Genomic DNA, 16270 nt, shown 5'->3' on the forward strand with positions numbered 1-16270 from the left:
TCCAGTTTCTCTCAGGTTCGTCTGCGACCCTCAACAAAAGAAGAGACACCGGAAATTAGTAACCATGGCAACGGGGAGTGGGGGGTGGGGGGCGGGGACAGGAAGTACAGCACGCAACCATCGAGGCACGGGCGGCAAGCCACTGGAGTGGTCAAGCCTTACGCTCAGTGCCGCCCCTCAACGAGATGGAGCGGGGCGATATTGCCACAAGTTCCCAGGAACATTTAGGCAAAGGCCTTACATAGGCCCGAAACAGGCCCCCATCAGCCTGACACCTCCGTGCCGGGGTTTATGCTCCACACCAGCCTCCTCCCACCGCCCCCCTCTTCATCTCGCCCCCACCCACTTCCCCTTCTATTCCTTTCTCCCTCAGGTGTTTGTCCAGCTTCCCCTCAAATGCATCCATGCCTTAACCACGCCCTGTGGTAGCGAGCTCCACATTCCAACCAAGGCTGGGACGTTAAACCGAGGCTCCGTCTGCTCTCTCAGGTGGAGGCAAAGGATCCCGCGGCACTATTTCGAAGGAGAGCAGGGGAGTTAGCCCCGGTGTCCCGGCCAATATTTATCCCTTAACCAACAGATTATCTGTTCTTTATCTCATTGCTGTCTGTGGGAGCTTGCTGTGCGCAAATTGGCTGCCGCCGTGACTACACTCCAAAAGTACTTCATTGGCTGTAAAGTGCTTTGGAATGTCCTGAGGTTGTGAAAGGCGCTACAGAATTCTCCTTCAGCAGCCCCCACCCCCACTCCCCCGAGATCTCTGCGCTTCTCTAATTCTGCCCTCTTGACCATCCCTGATTATAATCACTCCACCATCGGTGGCCGTGCCTTCTGTTGCCTGGGCCCCAAGCTCTGGGACTCCCTCCCTCAACCTCTCCACCTCTTGTTCCTGCTTCAAGATGCTCCTTAAAACCGACCTCTTTGACCGAGCTTTTGGTCACCTGTCCTGATTTCTCCTCATGTGGCTCGGTGTCAATTATTTTGTCTCATAATAAGAGTGTGAGTGTGAGTGTGTGTCGGTGAGTGTGAGTGTGTGTCGGTGAGTGTGAGTGTGTGTCGGTGAGTGTGAGTGTGAGTCGGTGAGTGCGAGTGTGTGTCGGTGAGTGCGTCGGTGAGTGCGAGTGTGTGTCGGTGAGTGCGTCGGTGAGTGTGTGTGTATGGTGTGTGCGTCGGTGAGTGCGTCGGTGAGTGTGTGCGTCGGTGAGTGCGACGGTGAGTGTGTGTGTACGGTGTGTGTGTACGGTGTGTGTGTACGGTGTGTGTGTACGGTGTGTGCGTCGGTGAGTGCGTCGGTGAGTGCGTCGGTGAGTGTGCGTGTACGGTGTGTGCGTCGGTGAGTGCGTCGGTGTGTGCGTGTACGGTGTGTGCGTCGGTGAGTGCGTCGGTGAGTGCGTCGGTGAGTGCGTCGGTGAGTGCGTCGGTGAGTGCGTCGGTGAGTGTGCGTGTACGGTGTGTGCGTCGGTGAGTGCGTCGGTGTGTGCGTGTACGGTGTGTGCGTCGGTGAGTGCGTCGGTGAGTGCGTCGGTGAGTGTGTGTGTACGGTGTGTGCGTCGGTGAGTGTGTGTGTACGGTGAGTGCGTCGGTGAGTGGGTCGGTGAGTGGGTCGGTGAGTGCGTCGGTGAGTGCGTCGGTGAGTGCGTCGGTGAGTGCGTCGGTGAGTGCGTCGGTGAGTGCGTCGGTGAGTGCGTCGGTGAGTGCGTCGGTGAGTGCGTCGGTGAGTGGGTCGGTGAGTGGGTCGGTGAGTGGGTCGGTGAGTGGGTCGGTGAGTGCGTCGGTGAGTGGGTCGGTGAGTGGGTCGGTGAGTGCGTCGGTGAGTGTGTGTGTATGGTGTGTGCGTCGGTGAGTGCGTCGGTGAGTGTGTGTGTACGGTGTGTGTGTACGGTGTGTGCGTCGGTGAGTGTGTGTGTACGGTGTGTGCGTCGGTGAGTGCGTCGGTGAGTGCGTCGGTGAGTGTGTGCGTCGGTGAGTGCGACGGTGAGTGTGTGTGTACGGTGTGTGTGTACGGTGTGTGCGTCGGTGAGTGCGTCGGTGAGTGTGCGTGTACGGTGTGTGCGTCGGTGAGTGCGTCGGTGAGTGCGTCGGTGAGTGCGTCGGTGAGTGTGCGTGTACGGTGTGTGCGTCGGTGAGTGCGTCGGTGTGTGCGTCGGTGAGTGCGTCGGTGTGTGCGTGTACGGTGTGTGCGTGTACGGTGTGTGCGTCGGTGAGTGCGTCGGTGAGTGCGTCGGTGTGTGCGTCGGTGAGTGTGTGTGTACGGTGTGTGCGTCGGTGAGTGTGTGTGTACGGTGAGTGCGTCGGTGAGTGCGTCGGTGAGTGGGTCGGTGAGTGCGTCGGTGAGTGGGTCGGTGAGTGGGTCGGTGAGTGGGTCGGTGAGTGCGTCGGTGAGTGCGTCGGTGAGTGCGTCGGTGAGTGCGTCGGTGAGTGGGTCGGTGAGTGGGTCGGTGAGTGGGTCGGTGAGTGCGTCGGTGAGTGCGTCGGTGAGTGCGTCGGTGAGTGCGTCGGTGAGTGGGTCGGTGAGTGGGTCGGTGAGTGGGTCGGTGAGTGCGTCGGTGAGTGCGTCGGTGAGTGCGTCGGTGAGTGCGTCGGTGAGTGCGTCGGTGAGTGGGTCGGTGAGTGCGTCGGTGAGTGCGTCGGTGAGTGGGTCGGTGAGTGCGTCGGTGAGTGGGTCGGTGAGTGGGTCGGTGAGTGGGTCGGTGAGTGGGTCGGTGAGTGGGTCGGTGAGTGCGTCGGTGAGTGCGTCGGTGAGTGGGTCGGTGAGTGGGTCGGTGAGTGGGTCGGTGAGTGCGTCGGTGAGTGCGTCGGTGAGTGCGTCGGTGAGTGGGTCGGTGAGTGGGTCGGTGAGTGGGTCGGTGAGTGGGTCGGTGAGTGGGTCGGTGAGTGGGTCGGTGAGTGGGTCGGTGAGTGCGTCGGTGAGTGCGTCGGTGTGTGCGTCGGTGAGTGCGTCGGTGAGTGGGTCGGTGAGTGCGTCGGTGAGTGGGTCGGTGAGTGGGTCGGTGAGTGCGTCGGTGAGTGGGTCGGTGTGTGCGTCGGTGAGTGTGTCGGTGAGTGTGTGTGTCGGTGAGTGGGTCGGTGTGTGTGTCGGTGAGTGGGTCGGTGAGTGGGTCGGTGAGTGGGTCGGTGAGTGGGTCGGTGAGTGCGTCGGTGAGTGCGTCGGTGAGTGCGTCGGTGAGTGCGTCGGTGAGTGCGTCGGTTTGTGCGTCGGTGAGTGCGTCGGTGAGTGCGTCGGTGAGTGCGTCGGTGAGTGCGTCGGTGAGTGCGTCGGTGAGTGCGTCGGTGAGTGCGTCGGTGTGTGCGTCGGTGTGTGCGTCGGTGTGTGCGTCGGTGTGTGCGTCGGTGAGTGCGTCGGTGAGTGCGTCGGTGAGTGCGTCGGTGAGTGCGTCGGTGAGTGCGTCGGTGTGTGCGTCGGTGTGTGCGTCGGTGAGTGCGTCGGTGAATGCGTCGGTGAGTGGGTCGGTGAGTGCGTCGGTGAGTGCGTCGGTGAGTGCGAGTGCGTGTCGGTGAGTGTGTCGGTGAGTGCGGTGTCGGTGTGGGCGAGTGCGAGCGTCGGAGTTGGTGAGTGTGGGCGGTGGGTGAGTGTGAGTGTGTCGGTGAGTGTGAGTGTGTGTCGATGAGCGTGTCGGTGAGTGTGAGTGTGAGTGTGTGTCGGTGAGCGTGTCGGTGAGTGTGAGTGTGTGTCGGTGAGTGTGTCGATGTGAGTGTGCCGGTGAGTGTGAGTGTGTGTCGGTGAGCGTGTCGGTGAGTGTGAGTGTGTGTCGGTGAGCGTGTCGGTGAGCGTGTCGGTGAGCGTGTCGGTGAGCGTGTCGGTGAGCGTGTCGGTGAGCGTGAGTGTGTGTCGGTGAGCGTGTCGGTGAGCGTGAGTGTGTGTTGGTGAGCGTGTCGGTGAGCGTGTCGGTGAGCGTGAGTGTGTGTCGGTGAGCGTGTCGGTGTGAGTGTGAGTGTGTGTCGGTGAGCGTGTCGGTGAGTGTGAGTGTAAGAGTGAGAGAGTGGGTGTGTCGGTGAGCGTGTCGGTGAGCGTGTCGGTGAGCGTGTCGGTGAGCGTGTCGGTGAGCGTGTCGGTGAGTGTGAGTGTGTCGGTGAGTGTGAGTGTAAGAGTGAGAGAGTGGGTGTGTCGGTGAGTGTGAGTGTGAGTGAGTGTCGGTGAGTGAGTGTCGGTGAGTGAGTGTCGGTGAGTGTGTCGGTGAGTGTGTCGGTGAGTGTGTCGGTGTGAGTGTGTCGGTGTGAGTGTGTCGGTGAGTGTCGGTGAGCGTGAGTGTAAGAGTGAGAGAGAGGGTGTGTCGGTGAGTGTGTCGGTGAGTGTGTCGGTGAGTGTGTCGGTGAGTGTGTCGGTGAGTGTGTCGGTGAGTGTGTCGGTGAGTGTGTCGGTGAGTGTGTCGGTGAGTGTGTCGGTGAGTGTGTCGGTGAGTGTGTCGGTGAGTGTGTCGGTGAGTGTGTCGGTGAGTGTGTCGGTGAGTGTGTCGGTGAGTGTGTCGGTGAGTGTGTCGGTGTGAGTGTCGGTGTGAGTGTCGGTGTGAGTGTCGGTGTGAGTGTCGGTGTGAGTGTCGGTGTGAGTGTCGGTGTGAGTGTCGGTGTGAGTGTCAGTGAGTGTGTCGGTGTGAGTGTGTCGGTGAGTGTCGGTGAGCGTGAGTGTAAGAGTGAGAGAGTGGGTGTGTCGGTGAGTGTGTCGGTGAGTGTCGGTGAGTGTGTCGGTGAGTGTGAGTGTGTGCCGGTGAGTGTGTCGGTGAGTGTGTCAGTGAGTGTGTCGGTGAGTGTGAGTGTGTGTCGGTGAGTGTGAGTGTGTGCCGGTGAGTGTGTCGGTGAGTGTGTCAGTGAGTGTGTCGGTGAAATGTGTCGGTGAGTGTGTCGGTGAGTGTGAGTGTGTCGGTGAGTGTGTCAGTGAGTGTGTCGGTGAGTGTGAGTGTGTGTCGGTGAGTGTCGGTGTGTGTCGGTGAGTGTGTCGGTGTGTGTCGGTGAGTGTGTCGGTGAGTGTGAGTGTGTCGGTGTGTGTCGGTGAATGTGTCGGTGAGTGTCGGAGTGTGAGTGTGTGTCGGTGAGTGTGTCGGTGAGTGAGTGTGTGTCGGTGAGTGTGTCGGTGAGTGTGCCGGTGAGTGTGAGTGTGTGTCGGTGAGTGTGTCGGTGAGTGTGTCGGTGAGTGTGTCGGTGAGTGTGTCGGTGAGTGTGTCGGTGAGTGTGAGTGTGTGTCGGTGAGTGTGTCGGTGAGTGTCGGTGAGTGAGTGTGTGTCGGTGAGTGTGTCGGTGAGTGTGAGTGTGTGTCGGTGAGTGTCGGTGAGTGAGTGTGTGTCGGTGAGTGTGTCGGTGAGTGTGAGTGTGTGTCGGTGAGTGTGTCGGTGAGTGTGAGTGTAAGAGTGAGAGAGTGGGTGTGCGTGTCGGAGCGCGTGTGTCTGTGAAGTCGGCCTCTCGCTCTCTGTTTTATGTAGCTGTGGTCAGACTGTGTACACACTTGATTGGGCTGCTGGTTATGTTGCAAGGGGAGCTCTGGCGGCTGGATAGCGACAGAGGGATGAATCATTGCGTGCAGCACTTTAAGCGGGTATGGTCGAGAAGTGGTGATGTTACGTGACGAGTGAGCTCAAACCCCAGTCTGCCGGTTTGGGTATTCTTAAAATATCTAGAAATAAAAAACTGGCATCAATAAAAGCAACTTACTTTCCCGTTTAATCCCTACGGGTCAGTTCCGCACCATCAGGCGCATTTATCGCGGAGCTTAATTCGAAGCACTACGTAGGAATCGCCAGCCCGATTGATCGTTCACAGCACGCTGCTCCGTCTCCAGACAGGAGCCTTGTTTATCAATGACAAGTGCAGGAAGGATAGAAAAGAGGGAAGAGAACGGAAAACAGTGGGAGCCGGAAGGGGGAGGGGCAGGGGGACGCAAAGAAAGACGACCTGTTTGGCCCGGAACATCTCCTCTCCTAACACACTCCCAAAATCAGGAACAGGAGGGGCGGTCAGCTCAGCCCTCGAGGGACCTCGTTGCTTCTCATTCCGCAGTGGGGGAGGTCTCCGACCTTCCAGGACTGTCCCGGATTGGAGTCTCCGGGAATTAAAAAGGTGAATCTACCAGACAGTTGGGGGAGAATCAGCATAAAGGGGGCAGCGAAACAAGAATCGCGGCCTGCTGTCCTCTTATTCCTCATCATTATCAAAGGCAGTCCCTCGGAATCGAGGAAGACTTGCTTCCACTCTTAACATGGGACCTTAGGTGGCTGAACAGTCCAATACAGGAACCACAGACTCTGTCACAGGCGGGGACAGACAGTGGTTGAGGGAAGGGGAGGGTGGGACTGGTTTGCCGCACGCTCCTTCCGCTGCCTGCGCTTGGTTTCTGCATGCTCTCGGCGACGAGACTCGAGGTGCTCAGCGCCCTCCCGGATGCACTTCCTCCACTTAGGGCGGACTGGTCTTTGGCCCAGGGACTCCCAGGTGTCGGTGGAGATGTTGCACTTTATCAGGGAGGCTTTAAGGGTGTCCCTGTAACGTTTCCTCTGCCCACCTTTGGCTCGTTTGCCGTGAAGGAGTTCCGAGTAGAGCGCTTGCTTTGGGAGTCTCGTGTCTGGCATGCGAACAATGTGGCCCTGCCCAGCGGAGCTGATCGAGTGTGGTCAGTGCTTCGATGCTGGGGATGTTGGCCTGGTCGAGGACACTGATGACTGACGTTGGTGCGTCTGTCCTCTCGGGGGATTTGTAGGATCTTGCGGAGACATCGTTGGTGGTATTCCACCTTTACTCGGAGCTCCTACACGGCAAACGAGCCAAAGGTGGGGCAGAGGAAACGTTACAAGGACACCCTCAAAGCCTCCCTGATAAAGTGCGACATCCCCACCGACACCTGGGAGTCCCTGGCCAAAGACCGCCCTAAGCGGAGGAGAACATGCAGAAACCAAGCGCAGGCAGCGGAAGGAGCGTGCGGCAAGCCAAGACTCCCCACCCACCCTTTCCCTCAACCACTGTCTGTCCCACCTGTGACTGTGGCTCCCGTATTGGACTGTTCAGCCACCTGAGAACTCACTTTTAGAGTGGAAGCAAGTCTTCCTCGATTCCGAGGGACTGCCGATGATGATGATATTCCACCCGAGTCTTTGTGGCCGTCGGACGTGAGGAGCAGCAGTGTTGGGGTAATGGGACATCTTACCATTTCTGGTGCATAGTCGGTATCGAGTGTCCCAGGTCAGGGATGAAGAGGTCAGGAGACGAAGTAAAGCTTCTGTTAACCCCACCCCAACAACATGCCCTTCCCCCAACCTCGCCAGAGCACGATTTCCACCTCCCAACGCCCGCCAGGCAAGATGGCCGTTTCCCCCCCCCCCGCCCTCGGTGATTCAGGGAGCAGCTTTGTGCTGTGACACGCTCCTCTTGGATCTGGATAGAGGCCACCCCTCCCTCCCGACCCTAGTCGCCGTGGAGACAACCGAGGGGCGACACCAAACCCACCCGCCTGATGGACGGGATTCGAACCCAGGTTCCCTCCCAGTGCCACCGCCTCTCAACGTATCTCACCTCTTTCGTTAAGAAATGGGAGCAGGAGTCGGCCATTCGGCCCCTCGAGCCCGCTCCGCCGTTCAATGAGATCACGGCTGATCTGACCATGGACTCAGCTCCACTTCCCCGCCCGCTCCCCAGAACCCTCGACTCCCTTATCGTTCAAAAATCTGTCTATCTCCACCTTAAACATATTCAATGACCCAGCCCCCACAGCTCCCTGGGGCAGAGAATTACAAAGACTCACGACCCTTCTGTGCTTTCTCCACCCGCATTTTTAGGGGGGGGGGGGTCTAGTGCGTTGTCTACATGCCCCGTCCACTGGGCCCAAAGACGGGCCCTCTCCAGGCGCCTGCCCGGCTATCCCTCGTGGCCGAGCTTCCCACCACCTCCGGCCAGAACTGCCGCTGCCCAAATGGATGAACGGGAAGACTTACTAACGGTCTTCGGTCCCTGTGGGAGTGGGTTCCCTGGCACACTTTTGTTGGCACTCTGTCGCTTTGACGGGTCAATAGTGACCCTAGGAAAGGAAAGACAAGCAGAATTAGACAGCAGAAAGTTGAAGCAATGAAACCGAGGGCTTTTTTTTTTCCCCTCCAAGAGAAAAAAAAAATCACTTACGAGTTGGGAACATTCCTTGGTTCCACTTCTCAGATCCCAGATACACAACGGCTCGCTCCGCAGAGTTACATTCAAGCGGTAAGAGTTGTGGAGATACTTACAATCTCCCTTCCTTGCTCCTCTGAGCTGTCCTCTCTCTATAGAATCTTACAGGAGGCCCTTCGGCCTGGAGTTGCCTGTTCCCCTTCAGCACAAATCACCCATATTTTCGGCTCTGCCGCCTCCTCATTCCCTCACCGTCTCTTATTCCAAGTCACACTTTCCCCAGGATCTCCTCACAACTGGCGAGCTCCTCAATTCTTCCCCTCTTTGTCCTACAATTCTCAAACCCTGAGACCTTTGAAACACAAGCCTGCCACCGCCTCTCATCATATCTCGCCTCTTTCATAAGAAATAGGAGCAGGAGTTGGCCATTCGGCCCCTCGAGCCTGTTGCGCCATTCAATAAGATCTTGGCCTCAGCTCCACTCCCCCGCCTGCTCCCCATGACCCTTGACTCCCTTATCGTTCAAAAATCTGTCTATCTCCACCTTAAATATACTCAGTAGCCCCGCCTCCACAGCTCCCTGGGGTAGAGAATTCCGAAGATTCACGACCCTCTTGAGAGGGGGAATTCCTGACCTTGGTGTCCCATCAGGAAGGGCCAAGTGACAGAAAGCACAGTCCGTGTGGGCCACTCCTTTCATGGAACCCACCTCGGGGCAGCCTACTCGACCATGCTCTCTAGCCCAAAGCAGTTAACCTCCCAAGGGAACGTGTCTGCAATAAATACTCCCTAATCTTCAAAGTCAATCGAGCAAAATTCCCCAGGCATTCATCTGCTCTAAAATCTCCACCAATCAACTCCGGCCAATTGCCAGCGACAGGAAAGTCCAAGAACATCCAAGCATTGAGTGGTGCCTCATACCTGAAGAAATTGTAACATACGATTAAAAGCCAGGCCATTGGGCTCCACCAGTCCGTGCCGTGTTTATGTTCCACACCAGCCTCCTTCCACCCCTCTTCAGATCCTTCGACTCCTTTCTCCCTCGTGTGTTTATCCAGCTTCCCCTCAAATGCCTCGATACCATTCGCCTCAACCACTCCCTGTGGCAGCGAGTTCCACATTCTCACCCCTCTCTGGGTAAAGAAGTTTCTCCTGAATTCCCCATTGGATTGATTAGTGACTGTCTTATATATTGATGGCCCCTAGTTCTGGTCTCCCCCACAAATGGAAACATCTTCTCTACGTCTACCCTACCGAACACTTTCATCATTTTATCGATCTCTATTTGGTCACCCCTTGGACTTTCCTGCTGATAGCAAAGGGCCAGAGTTGATTGGTGGAGATTTGAGAATTTGCTTGATTTAACTTTGTTATGTATGCAATAAAGGTACACACTGAGTACTGGTTAACTGAACTCTGCTTTATTTTGGCCCAAAGTGCTTGACTCACAAAATGGCTGGCCTTTTATACCAGAGCAGCACCATGTGCGCGCTGCTCAGTGGCCCCCAACAATGACGCCATCTGGTGGCTACAAACAGCATCTACATACATGACAAACTTTGAAGATTAGGGAGTATTTCTCTCAAGAAAAGAGCCCCAGCCTGTTCAGTTCTTTCCCGATAATTCGATCTTCTCAGTTCTGGTATCATCCTTGCAAATCATTTTTGCACCTTCTCCAGTGTCTCTATATTCTTTTTCTAATATGGAGACCAGAACTGTCCTGAATAGGATACAGAAAAAATCTCTTTCACTGATTGGTACTCTCATTCCAACTTTCAAACTCTACGCCACCATCATAGAGGTTCTTGTGTATTTTATCGATAGTACGATGGTAAATGCTCCTGTAACATCGGTCTTACATTCTCTCACTCTCTCTCTCCTCCGTGAATCCCTCATTGCACAAGACTCATCGGACCGTCCCCTATTCTCAACTTACTCAGAGCTACGCCAAACCTCTCACGTCTCACAGACTTTCCTCTTCCTCTTCAATAAACCCAAAAGTTTGGCGTCATCTAAATCATTCCGTTCTCAATTATCCCCCCGTCTTCTTTTCAGCCATGGCTGTTAAGAACATAAGAACATAAGAATTAGGAACAGGAGTAGGCCATCTAGCCCCTCGAGCCTGCTCCGCCATTCAATAAGATCATGGCTGATCTGGTCGTGGACTCAGCTCCACTTACCCGCCCTCTCCCCGTAACCCTTAATTCCCTTATTGCTTAAAAATCTATCTATCTTTGACTTGAAAACATTCAATGAGCCAGCCTCAACTGCTTCCTGTTCACCCAGATTCCTACTAAACCCCCGCCCCCACACTCATAGAATCATGGAATTTACAGCACGCAAGGAGGACATTTCGGCCCATTGTCTCTGCGCCGGCCGACAAAGAACTACCCAACCTAATCTCACTTTCCAGCTCTCGGTCCGTAGCCCTGTAGGTCACGGCACTCCAAGTGCACATCCGAATACTTTTTAAATGTGGTGAGGGTTTCTGCCTCTACCACCCTTTCAGGCAGTGAGTTCCAGACCCCCACCACCCTCTGGGTGATAAAACGTTGCCCACAAATCCAGTCTAAACCTTTTACCAATTGCCTTAAGTCTTTGCCCAGTCCGAGGTATCTAGCCGGGTAAATTTTGGTCTGGCTATAAATTTAATACAATTCCGACAGGTTGAACCTCCTTTATCCGGAACCCTCGGGACCTGGCCTGTTCCGGATAAGGGATTTTTCCGGACAAGGGGTGGTCATGTTAAATTGGGACGGTACAGGTACTGAGCAAGGGGGTATCGAGGCTGGCTGGCTTTGGGCTGGGAGTGCGGCAGAGAGATCATTGTGGGGGGGGGGGGGGGGGGGCGGTGGATCGCGGGGTCAGGCCAGCGATTGCGGGAGGCCAGTGATTGTGGGAGACTTCAATTTGTTCATGTCGGAGCTCTGCACATGCGCCACCCGGTGGCTGGGAATGGTTCGGGACGAGGGGTGGTTCTGGACGAGGGAGTTCTGGACGAGGGAGTTCTGGACGAGGGAGTTCTGGACGAGGGAGTTCTGGACGAGGGGAGGTTCAACCTGTACTTGCAAAAGGAAGATTGGCCGTGAAGCCAACTGGTTTGTGCAGGGTAACACCTTGGCAGGTAGGGAGGGAAAGAGGAGGGTGCACCATGACCCCCGACGTCACCCCCTCCCCTCCGAGGCGCGCGCCGGCATTATCGCACCGAGGAACCTCGCACTCCCCTTACCTTCTGGTCAGCTTCGAGGTGAGCTTGGAGAAGAGGTTGGACGAAGCCCGGCTCCGGGTCTGGGGCAGGGGCGTGGCGTCGGGCGACAGGGTGGGCGAGGTGGGCGAGCCGTTCTGGGCGGCCCCCCGCCGGTCCCGCAGCTGCCCGCCGTGGAACGTGCTGCGGCTGGACGTCCCCCGCGGGAAGCGCGTGCGGTCGGTGGTGGCCGCGATGCTGTGGGTTGACGGCGAGGTGGGCGTGGGTCGGTTCATCACCGAGCTGGAGGGGTTTCAAACAAAAAGCCATCTTTGTATATTTACAACAACAACAACAACATGTATTTATATAGCGCCTTTAACATAGTGAAACGTCCCAAGGCGCTTCACAGGAACATTATGCGGTAAAAAACCTGACACCAAGGCACTCAAGTAGAAATTAGCGCAGGTGACCAAAAGCTGGGTCAAAGAGGTAGGTTTTGAGGAGCATCTTAAAAGAGGAGAGAGGCGGAGAGGTTTAGGGAGGGAGTTCCAGAGCTCGGGGGCCCAGGCAACAGAAGGCACAGCCACCGATGGTGGAGCGATTATGATCAGGGATGCTCAAGAGGGCAGAATTAGAGGAACGCAGATATCTTGGGGGGGGGGGGGGGGGGGTGGGGGGAGATTACCGAGATAGGGAGGGGGCGAGGGCCATGGAGGGATTTGTAAACACGGATGAGCTTTTTGAAATTGAGGCGTTGCTTAACCGGGAGCCAATGTAGGTCAGCGAGCACAGGGGGTGATGGGTGAGCGGGACTCGGTGCGAGTTAGGACACGGAGTCAGCGAGCACAGAGGGTGATGGGTGAGCGGGACTCGGTGCGAGTTAGGACACGGGGGCAGCGAGCACAGAGGGTGATGGGTGAGCGGGACTCGGTGCGAGTTAGGACACGGAGTCAGCGAGCACAGAAGGTGATGGGTGAGCGGGACTCGGTGCGAGTTAGGACACGGGGGCAGCGAGCACAGGGGGTGATGGGTGAGCGGGACTCGGTGCGAGTTAGGACATGGGGGCAGCGAGCACAGGGGGTGATGGGTGAGCGGGACTTGGTGCGAGTTAGGACACAGTCTGCCGAGTTTTGGATCACCTCGAGTTTGCGTGGGGTTGAATGTGGGAGGCCAGCCATAAATGCGTTGGAATAGTCAAGCCTGGAGGTAACAGAGGCATGGATGAGGGCTTCGGCAGCGGATGTGAATGTCGGTGTCCGTGGAGAGGCCGATATTTATTGCCCATCCCTCGATGGTTTGCGGGGAGACTCGAGGGCATCAACAACTTGCATTTATATAGCGCCTTGAACAGCCCGAGGGGCCTCACAGGAGCGATTACGAGGCAAATCTGACACTGAGTGACGTGAGATGTTAAGACAGGTGACCAAAAGCTTGGACAAAGAGGCAGGTTTTAAGGAGCGTCTTAAAGGAGGCGGAGAGGTTTAGGGAGGGAATTCCAGAGCTCGGGGCCCAGGCAGCTGAAGGCACGGCCACCAATGGTGGGAGCGATGGAAATCGGGGGATGCTCACGAGGCCAGAATTGGAGGAGGGCAGAGATCTCAGGGGTTGAAGGGCTGGAGGCCGTTACACAGATAGTGAGGGGGCGAGACCATGGATGGATTGGAACACGAGGGCGAGAACTTTAAAATCGAGGCGTTGCTTAATCGGGAGCCGATGTCGGTCAGCGAGCACAGGGGGTGATGGGTGAGCGGGACTGGGTGCGAGTTAGGACACGGGGCAGTGAGCACAGGGGGTGATGGGTGAGCGGGACTGGGTGCGAGTTAGGACACGGGGCAGCGAGCACAGGGGGAGATGGGTGAGCGGGACTGGGTGCGAGTTAGGACACGGGGCAGTGAGCACAGGGGGTGATGGGTGAGCGGGACTCGGTGCGAGTTAGGACACGGGGCAGTGAGCACAGGGGGTGATGGGTGAGCGGGACTCGGTGCGAGTTAGGACATGGGTCAGTGAGCACAGGGGGTGATGGGTGAGCGGGACTCGGTGCGAGTTAGGACACGGGGCAGTGAGCACAGGGGGTGATGGGTGAGCGGGACTTGGTGCGAGTTAGGACACGGGTCAGTGAGCACAGGGGGCGATGGATGAGCGGGACTGGGTGCGAGTTAGGACACGGGTCAGTGAGCACAGGGGGTGATGGGTGAGTGGGACTTGGTGCGAGTTAGGACACGGGGCAATGAGCACAGGGGGTGATGGGTGAGCGGGACTCGGTGCGGCTCAAGTGCCTAATATGAAGCTGGAGTCACGTGTACTCCAGACCGGGGTAGGTGCAGCATTCCCTTCCTTGGTGAACCAGTCAGGGTCGTGGCCACAATCCGACAAATTTTATAACCACTTTTAACCAGATTTATCAAATTTGATTTCACAACTCGCCATGGAGGGATTCAAACCGAAGCGAACTCTTCGATTACTTGTGCCTGCAGAGGGGAGGGGAGTTTGGAACTGAAATTTCACTCCCCGATGTCTCAGTAAATATATCATCCCATGGAGTGCTGAGCCACACAGACAGGGTAAGGGTCACTCACTGTGTAACTGTACAGAGTTACTGTTTATTCAGGGTAATGGTCACTCACTGTGTAACTGTACAGAGTCACTGTTTATTCAGGGTAAGGGTCACTCACTGTGTAACTGTACAGAGTCACTGTTTATTCAGGGTAAGGGTCACTCACTGTAACTGTACAGGGTCACTGTTTATTCAGGGCAAGGGTCACTCACTGTAACTGTACAGAGTCACTGTTTATTCAGGGTAAGGGTCACTCACTGTGTAACTGTACAGAATCACTGTTTATTCAGGGTAAGGGTCACTCACTGTGTAACTGTACAGAGTCACTGTTTATTCAGGGTAAGGGTCACTCACTGTGTAACTGTACAGAGTCACTGTTTATTCATGGTAAGGGTCACTCACTAACTGTACAGAGTCACTGTTTATTCAGGGTAAGGGTCACTCACTGTGTAACTGTACAGAGTCACTGTTTATTCATGGTAAGGGTCACTCACTAACTGTACAGAGTCACTGTTTATTCAGGGTAAGGGTCACTCACTGTGTAACTGTACAGAGTCACTGTTTATTCAGGGTAAGGGTCACTCACTGTGTAACTGTACAGAGTCACTGTTTATTCAGGGCAAGGGTCACTCACTGTGTAACTGTACCGAGTCGCTGTTTATTCAGGGTAAGGGTCACTCACTGTGTAACTGTACAGAGTCACTGTTTATTCAGCAGGGTAAGGGTTATGAATTCTACAAACATTGAACCTTTAACAATAACCAGGAAGGGTCATTAAAGAATGAATGTTCCGTTCCCTACGTAGGTCACGCAGTACTGACCAGGTGACCCACTCTCCCCGCCGGTGGATTAAACGAGACCCCTGGCAGGTCCCCTTGAAACGGAGAGCGTGATGCCGCCGTTACCTGTTCTCCTTCCCGTTTTGTAGGAGTGACTGCCGGTCGTTGGGCGTCCGGTCTGTGCAGACGTAGGTATTCCTTCTGCTCATGGCACTGGCCGGGATATTATTCTGAGGACGGGAAGAGGAAAAAAAAAGTGTTTATTTCGAAAAGCGAAAGTCGAGATTCGGTAAATGCTCCCCTTACTTTCGGCCAAGCCCAGGGCGACTGGTGCCCCCTGGTGGCCGAGTTTGGCCGGGGCGGGGGGGAGGGGGGCACTCAGCTACGAACCTGGCCTGTCCCTTTAAGGGACTCCTCCAGCACTCTCTGTGGAAGCCCAGGTTACACCAGCTCCTTCGGACGGAGATATTGGGCGCATTTGCACCTCCCATTAGTGCCTCGGGGGAGGGGCGCTCACGCGACGCGAACGAGTTTGCGACCTTGTGCGGCGCCCGGACCCCCGTTAAATTCGGCCAGCGTTTAGCAGCGGCGCTACAGTGTTGCACCGCGATCGCCTGCGCCACGAGATGTTGATGTCAATGGGGCGTGCTCGTTGCCCCATTAGCGGCGGCGGCGGGCGATAACAGCGGCAGCTTCAGGGGTTCGCGTACCGGGCCGGGCGGGGGGGGGGGCGATAGCCGCGGGCGAAACGTAAAGGGGGGAGGCGGCCAGGCTGCCGACGGTCTAAAATCCGCCGTTTGGCTCGCCGCTCCGGTCGCGCTTGTCCCGCGGTGGCCGTGATCGTGCGTCAGTCCCCCGCTCCCCGGTGCTCCGGGTGGGTGGGCTCCCCGTTAGTGCAGAGTGGGGCCCCTCCCGTTAATCGGCGGGCGAGCCCCTCGCACGCGGCAGCGCTGCGCGTCGCCAGTGCGCGGAACGCTCCCGAGCCCCGCGGCCCCGCGCCCCGCCCCGGGAAAGGAAGTGGAGCACTTTTTGCTGGAACGTAGCGAGCGGGACGCAACCGCCGCAAAATGGCCCGCCTCCCGGACGTTACCGCTCCCAAACGGGGCGGTACCCAATTTCCGGGCCCTTGCCTCGGGGCTCGTGTGATGTATGCTCCGGTGAGCATGCGCACAGGTTTGTAGAGCTGCTGACATTTGCACACTCTCCATTTTGCCATCCTCGTCTGCCGTCCGGACATGCCTGCCGCATCATCGTGCCGTCCGGAGGCCCCAATGGAGCGCACTCTACGCGGGAGTCCTCCCACTATTTATCGGGGACTTGGCCTGGAGGGTGGTGCACGGAGCAGTCCCGTGCAATAATTTTTTCAGTTCGGTTCGGTTCGGTTCACGGACTCCCGGGCCGCCTGCAATTTTCTGCGGTCTGGAGGAGTCCGTGTTCCACGCGTATGTTCAGTGTGTGAGGTTGCAGCCCCTCTTCCAATATCTGAAGGGGCTGCTCCTCAAATTCTGGCTGCACTTCGGTCCCACGCTCCTGATCTTTGGGCACCCAGTGCGGAGGGGAGCGGGCAGGTCGGAGGGCCTCCTCGTGGGACTGCTCCTGGCCAAGGGGGCCATCAGCCGGTCCAGGCAGCGGGCGGTCGAGGGGGTCGTTCAGCTCGACTGCCTGCCTCTC

General features: G+C 56.8%; 1 protein-coding gene across 3 annotated transcripts in view; it reads right to left on the reverse strand.

Annotated features, from left to right (window-relative positions):
- mark4b (MAP/microtubule affinity-regulating kinase 4b) overlaps nucleotides 1–16270 on the reverse strand; it is a 143478-nt gene continuing 127208 nt past the window's right edge. The window contains exons 14-16 of one of the 3 annotated variants that reach the window (XM_070867735.1): nucleotides 14726–14829; nucleotides 11309–11566; nucleotides 1–21 (exon numbers count right to left, since the gene is read on the reverse strand). In XM_070867735.1, coding sequence (XP_070723836.1) covers nucleotides 12–21; nucleotides 11309–11566; nucleotides 14726–14829 — 372 coding nt within the window. In that variant the 3' untranslated portion in view covers nucleotides 1–11. Of the gene's footprint in view, nucleotides 22–7656; nucleotides 7994–9124; nucleotides 9800–11308; nucleotides 11567–14725; nucleotides 14830–16270 lie in introns of those variants that run through there. The other 2 variants (XM_070867733.1, XM_070867734.1) reach the window with 2 other exon arrangements.

This window comes from Pristiophorus japonicus, chromosome 26, assembly GCF_044704955.1.
Source record: "Pristiophorus japonicus isolate sPriJap1 chromosome 26, sPriJap1.hap1, whole genome shotgun sequence".
Lineage (NCBI taxonomy): Eukaryota > Metazoa > Chordata > Chondrichthyes > Pristiophoridae > Pristiophorus > Pristiophorus japonicus.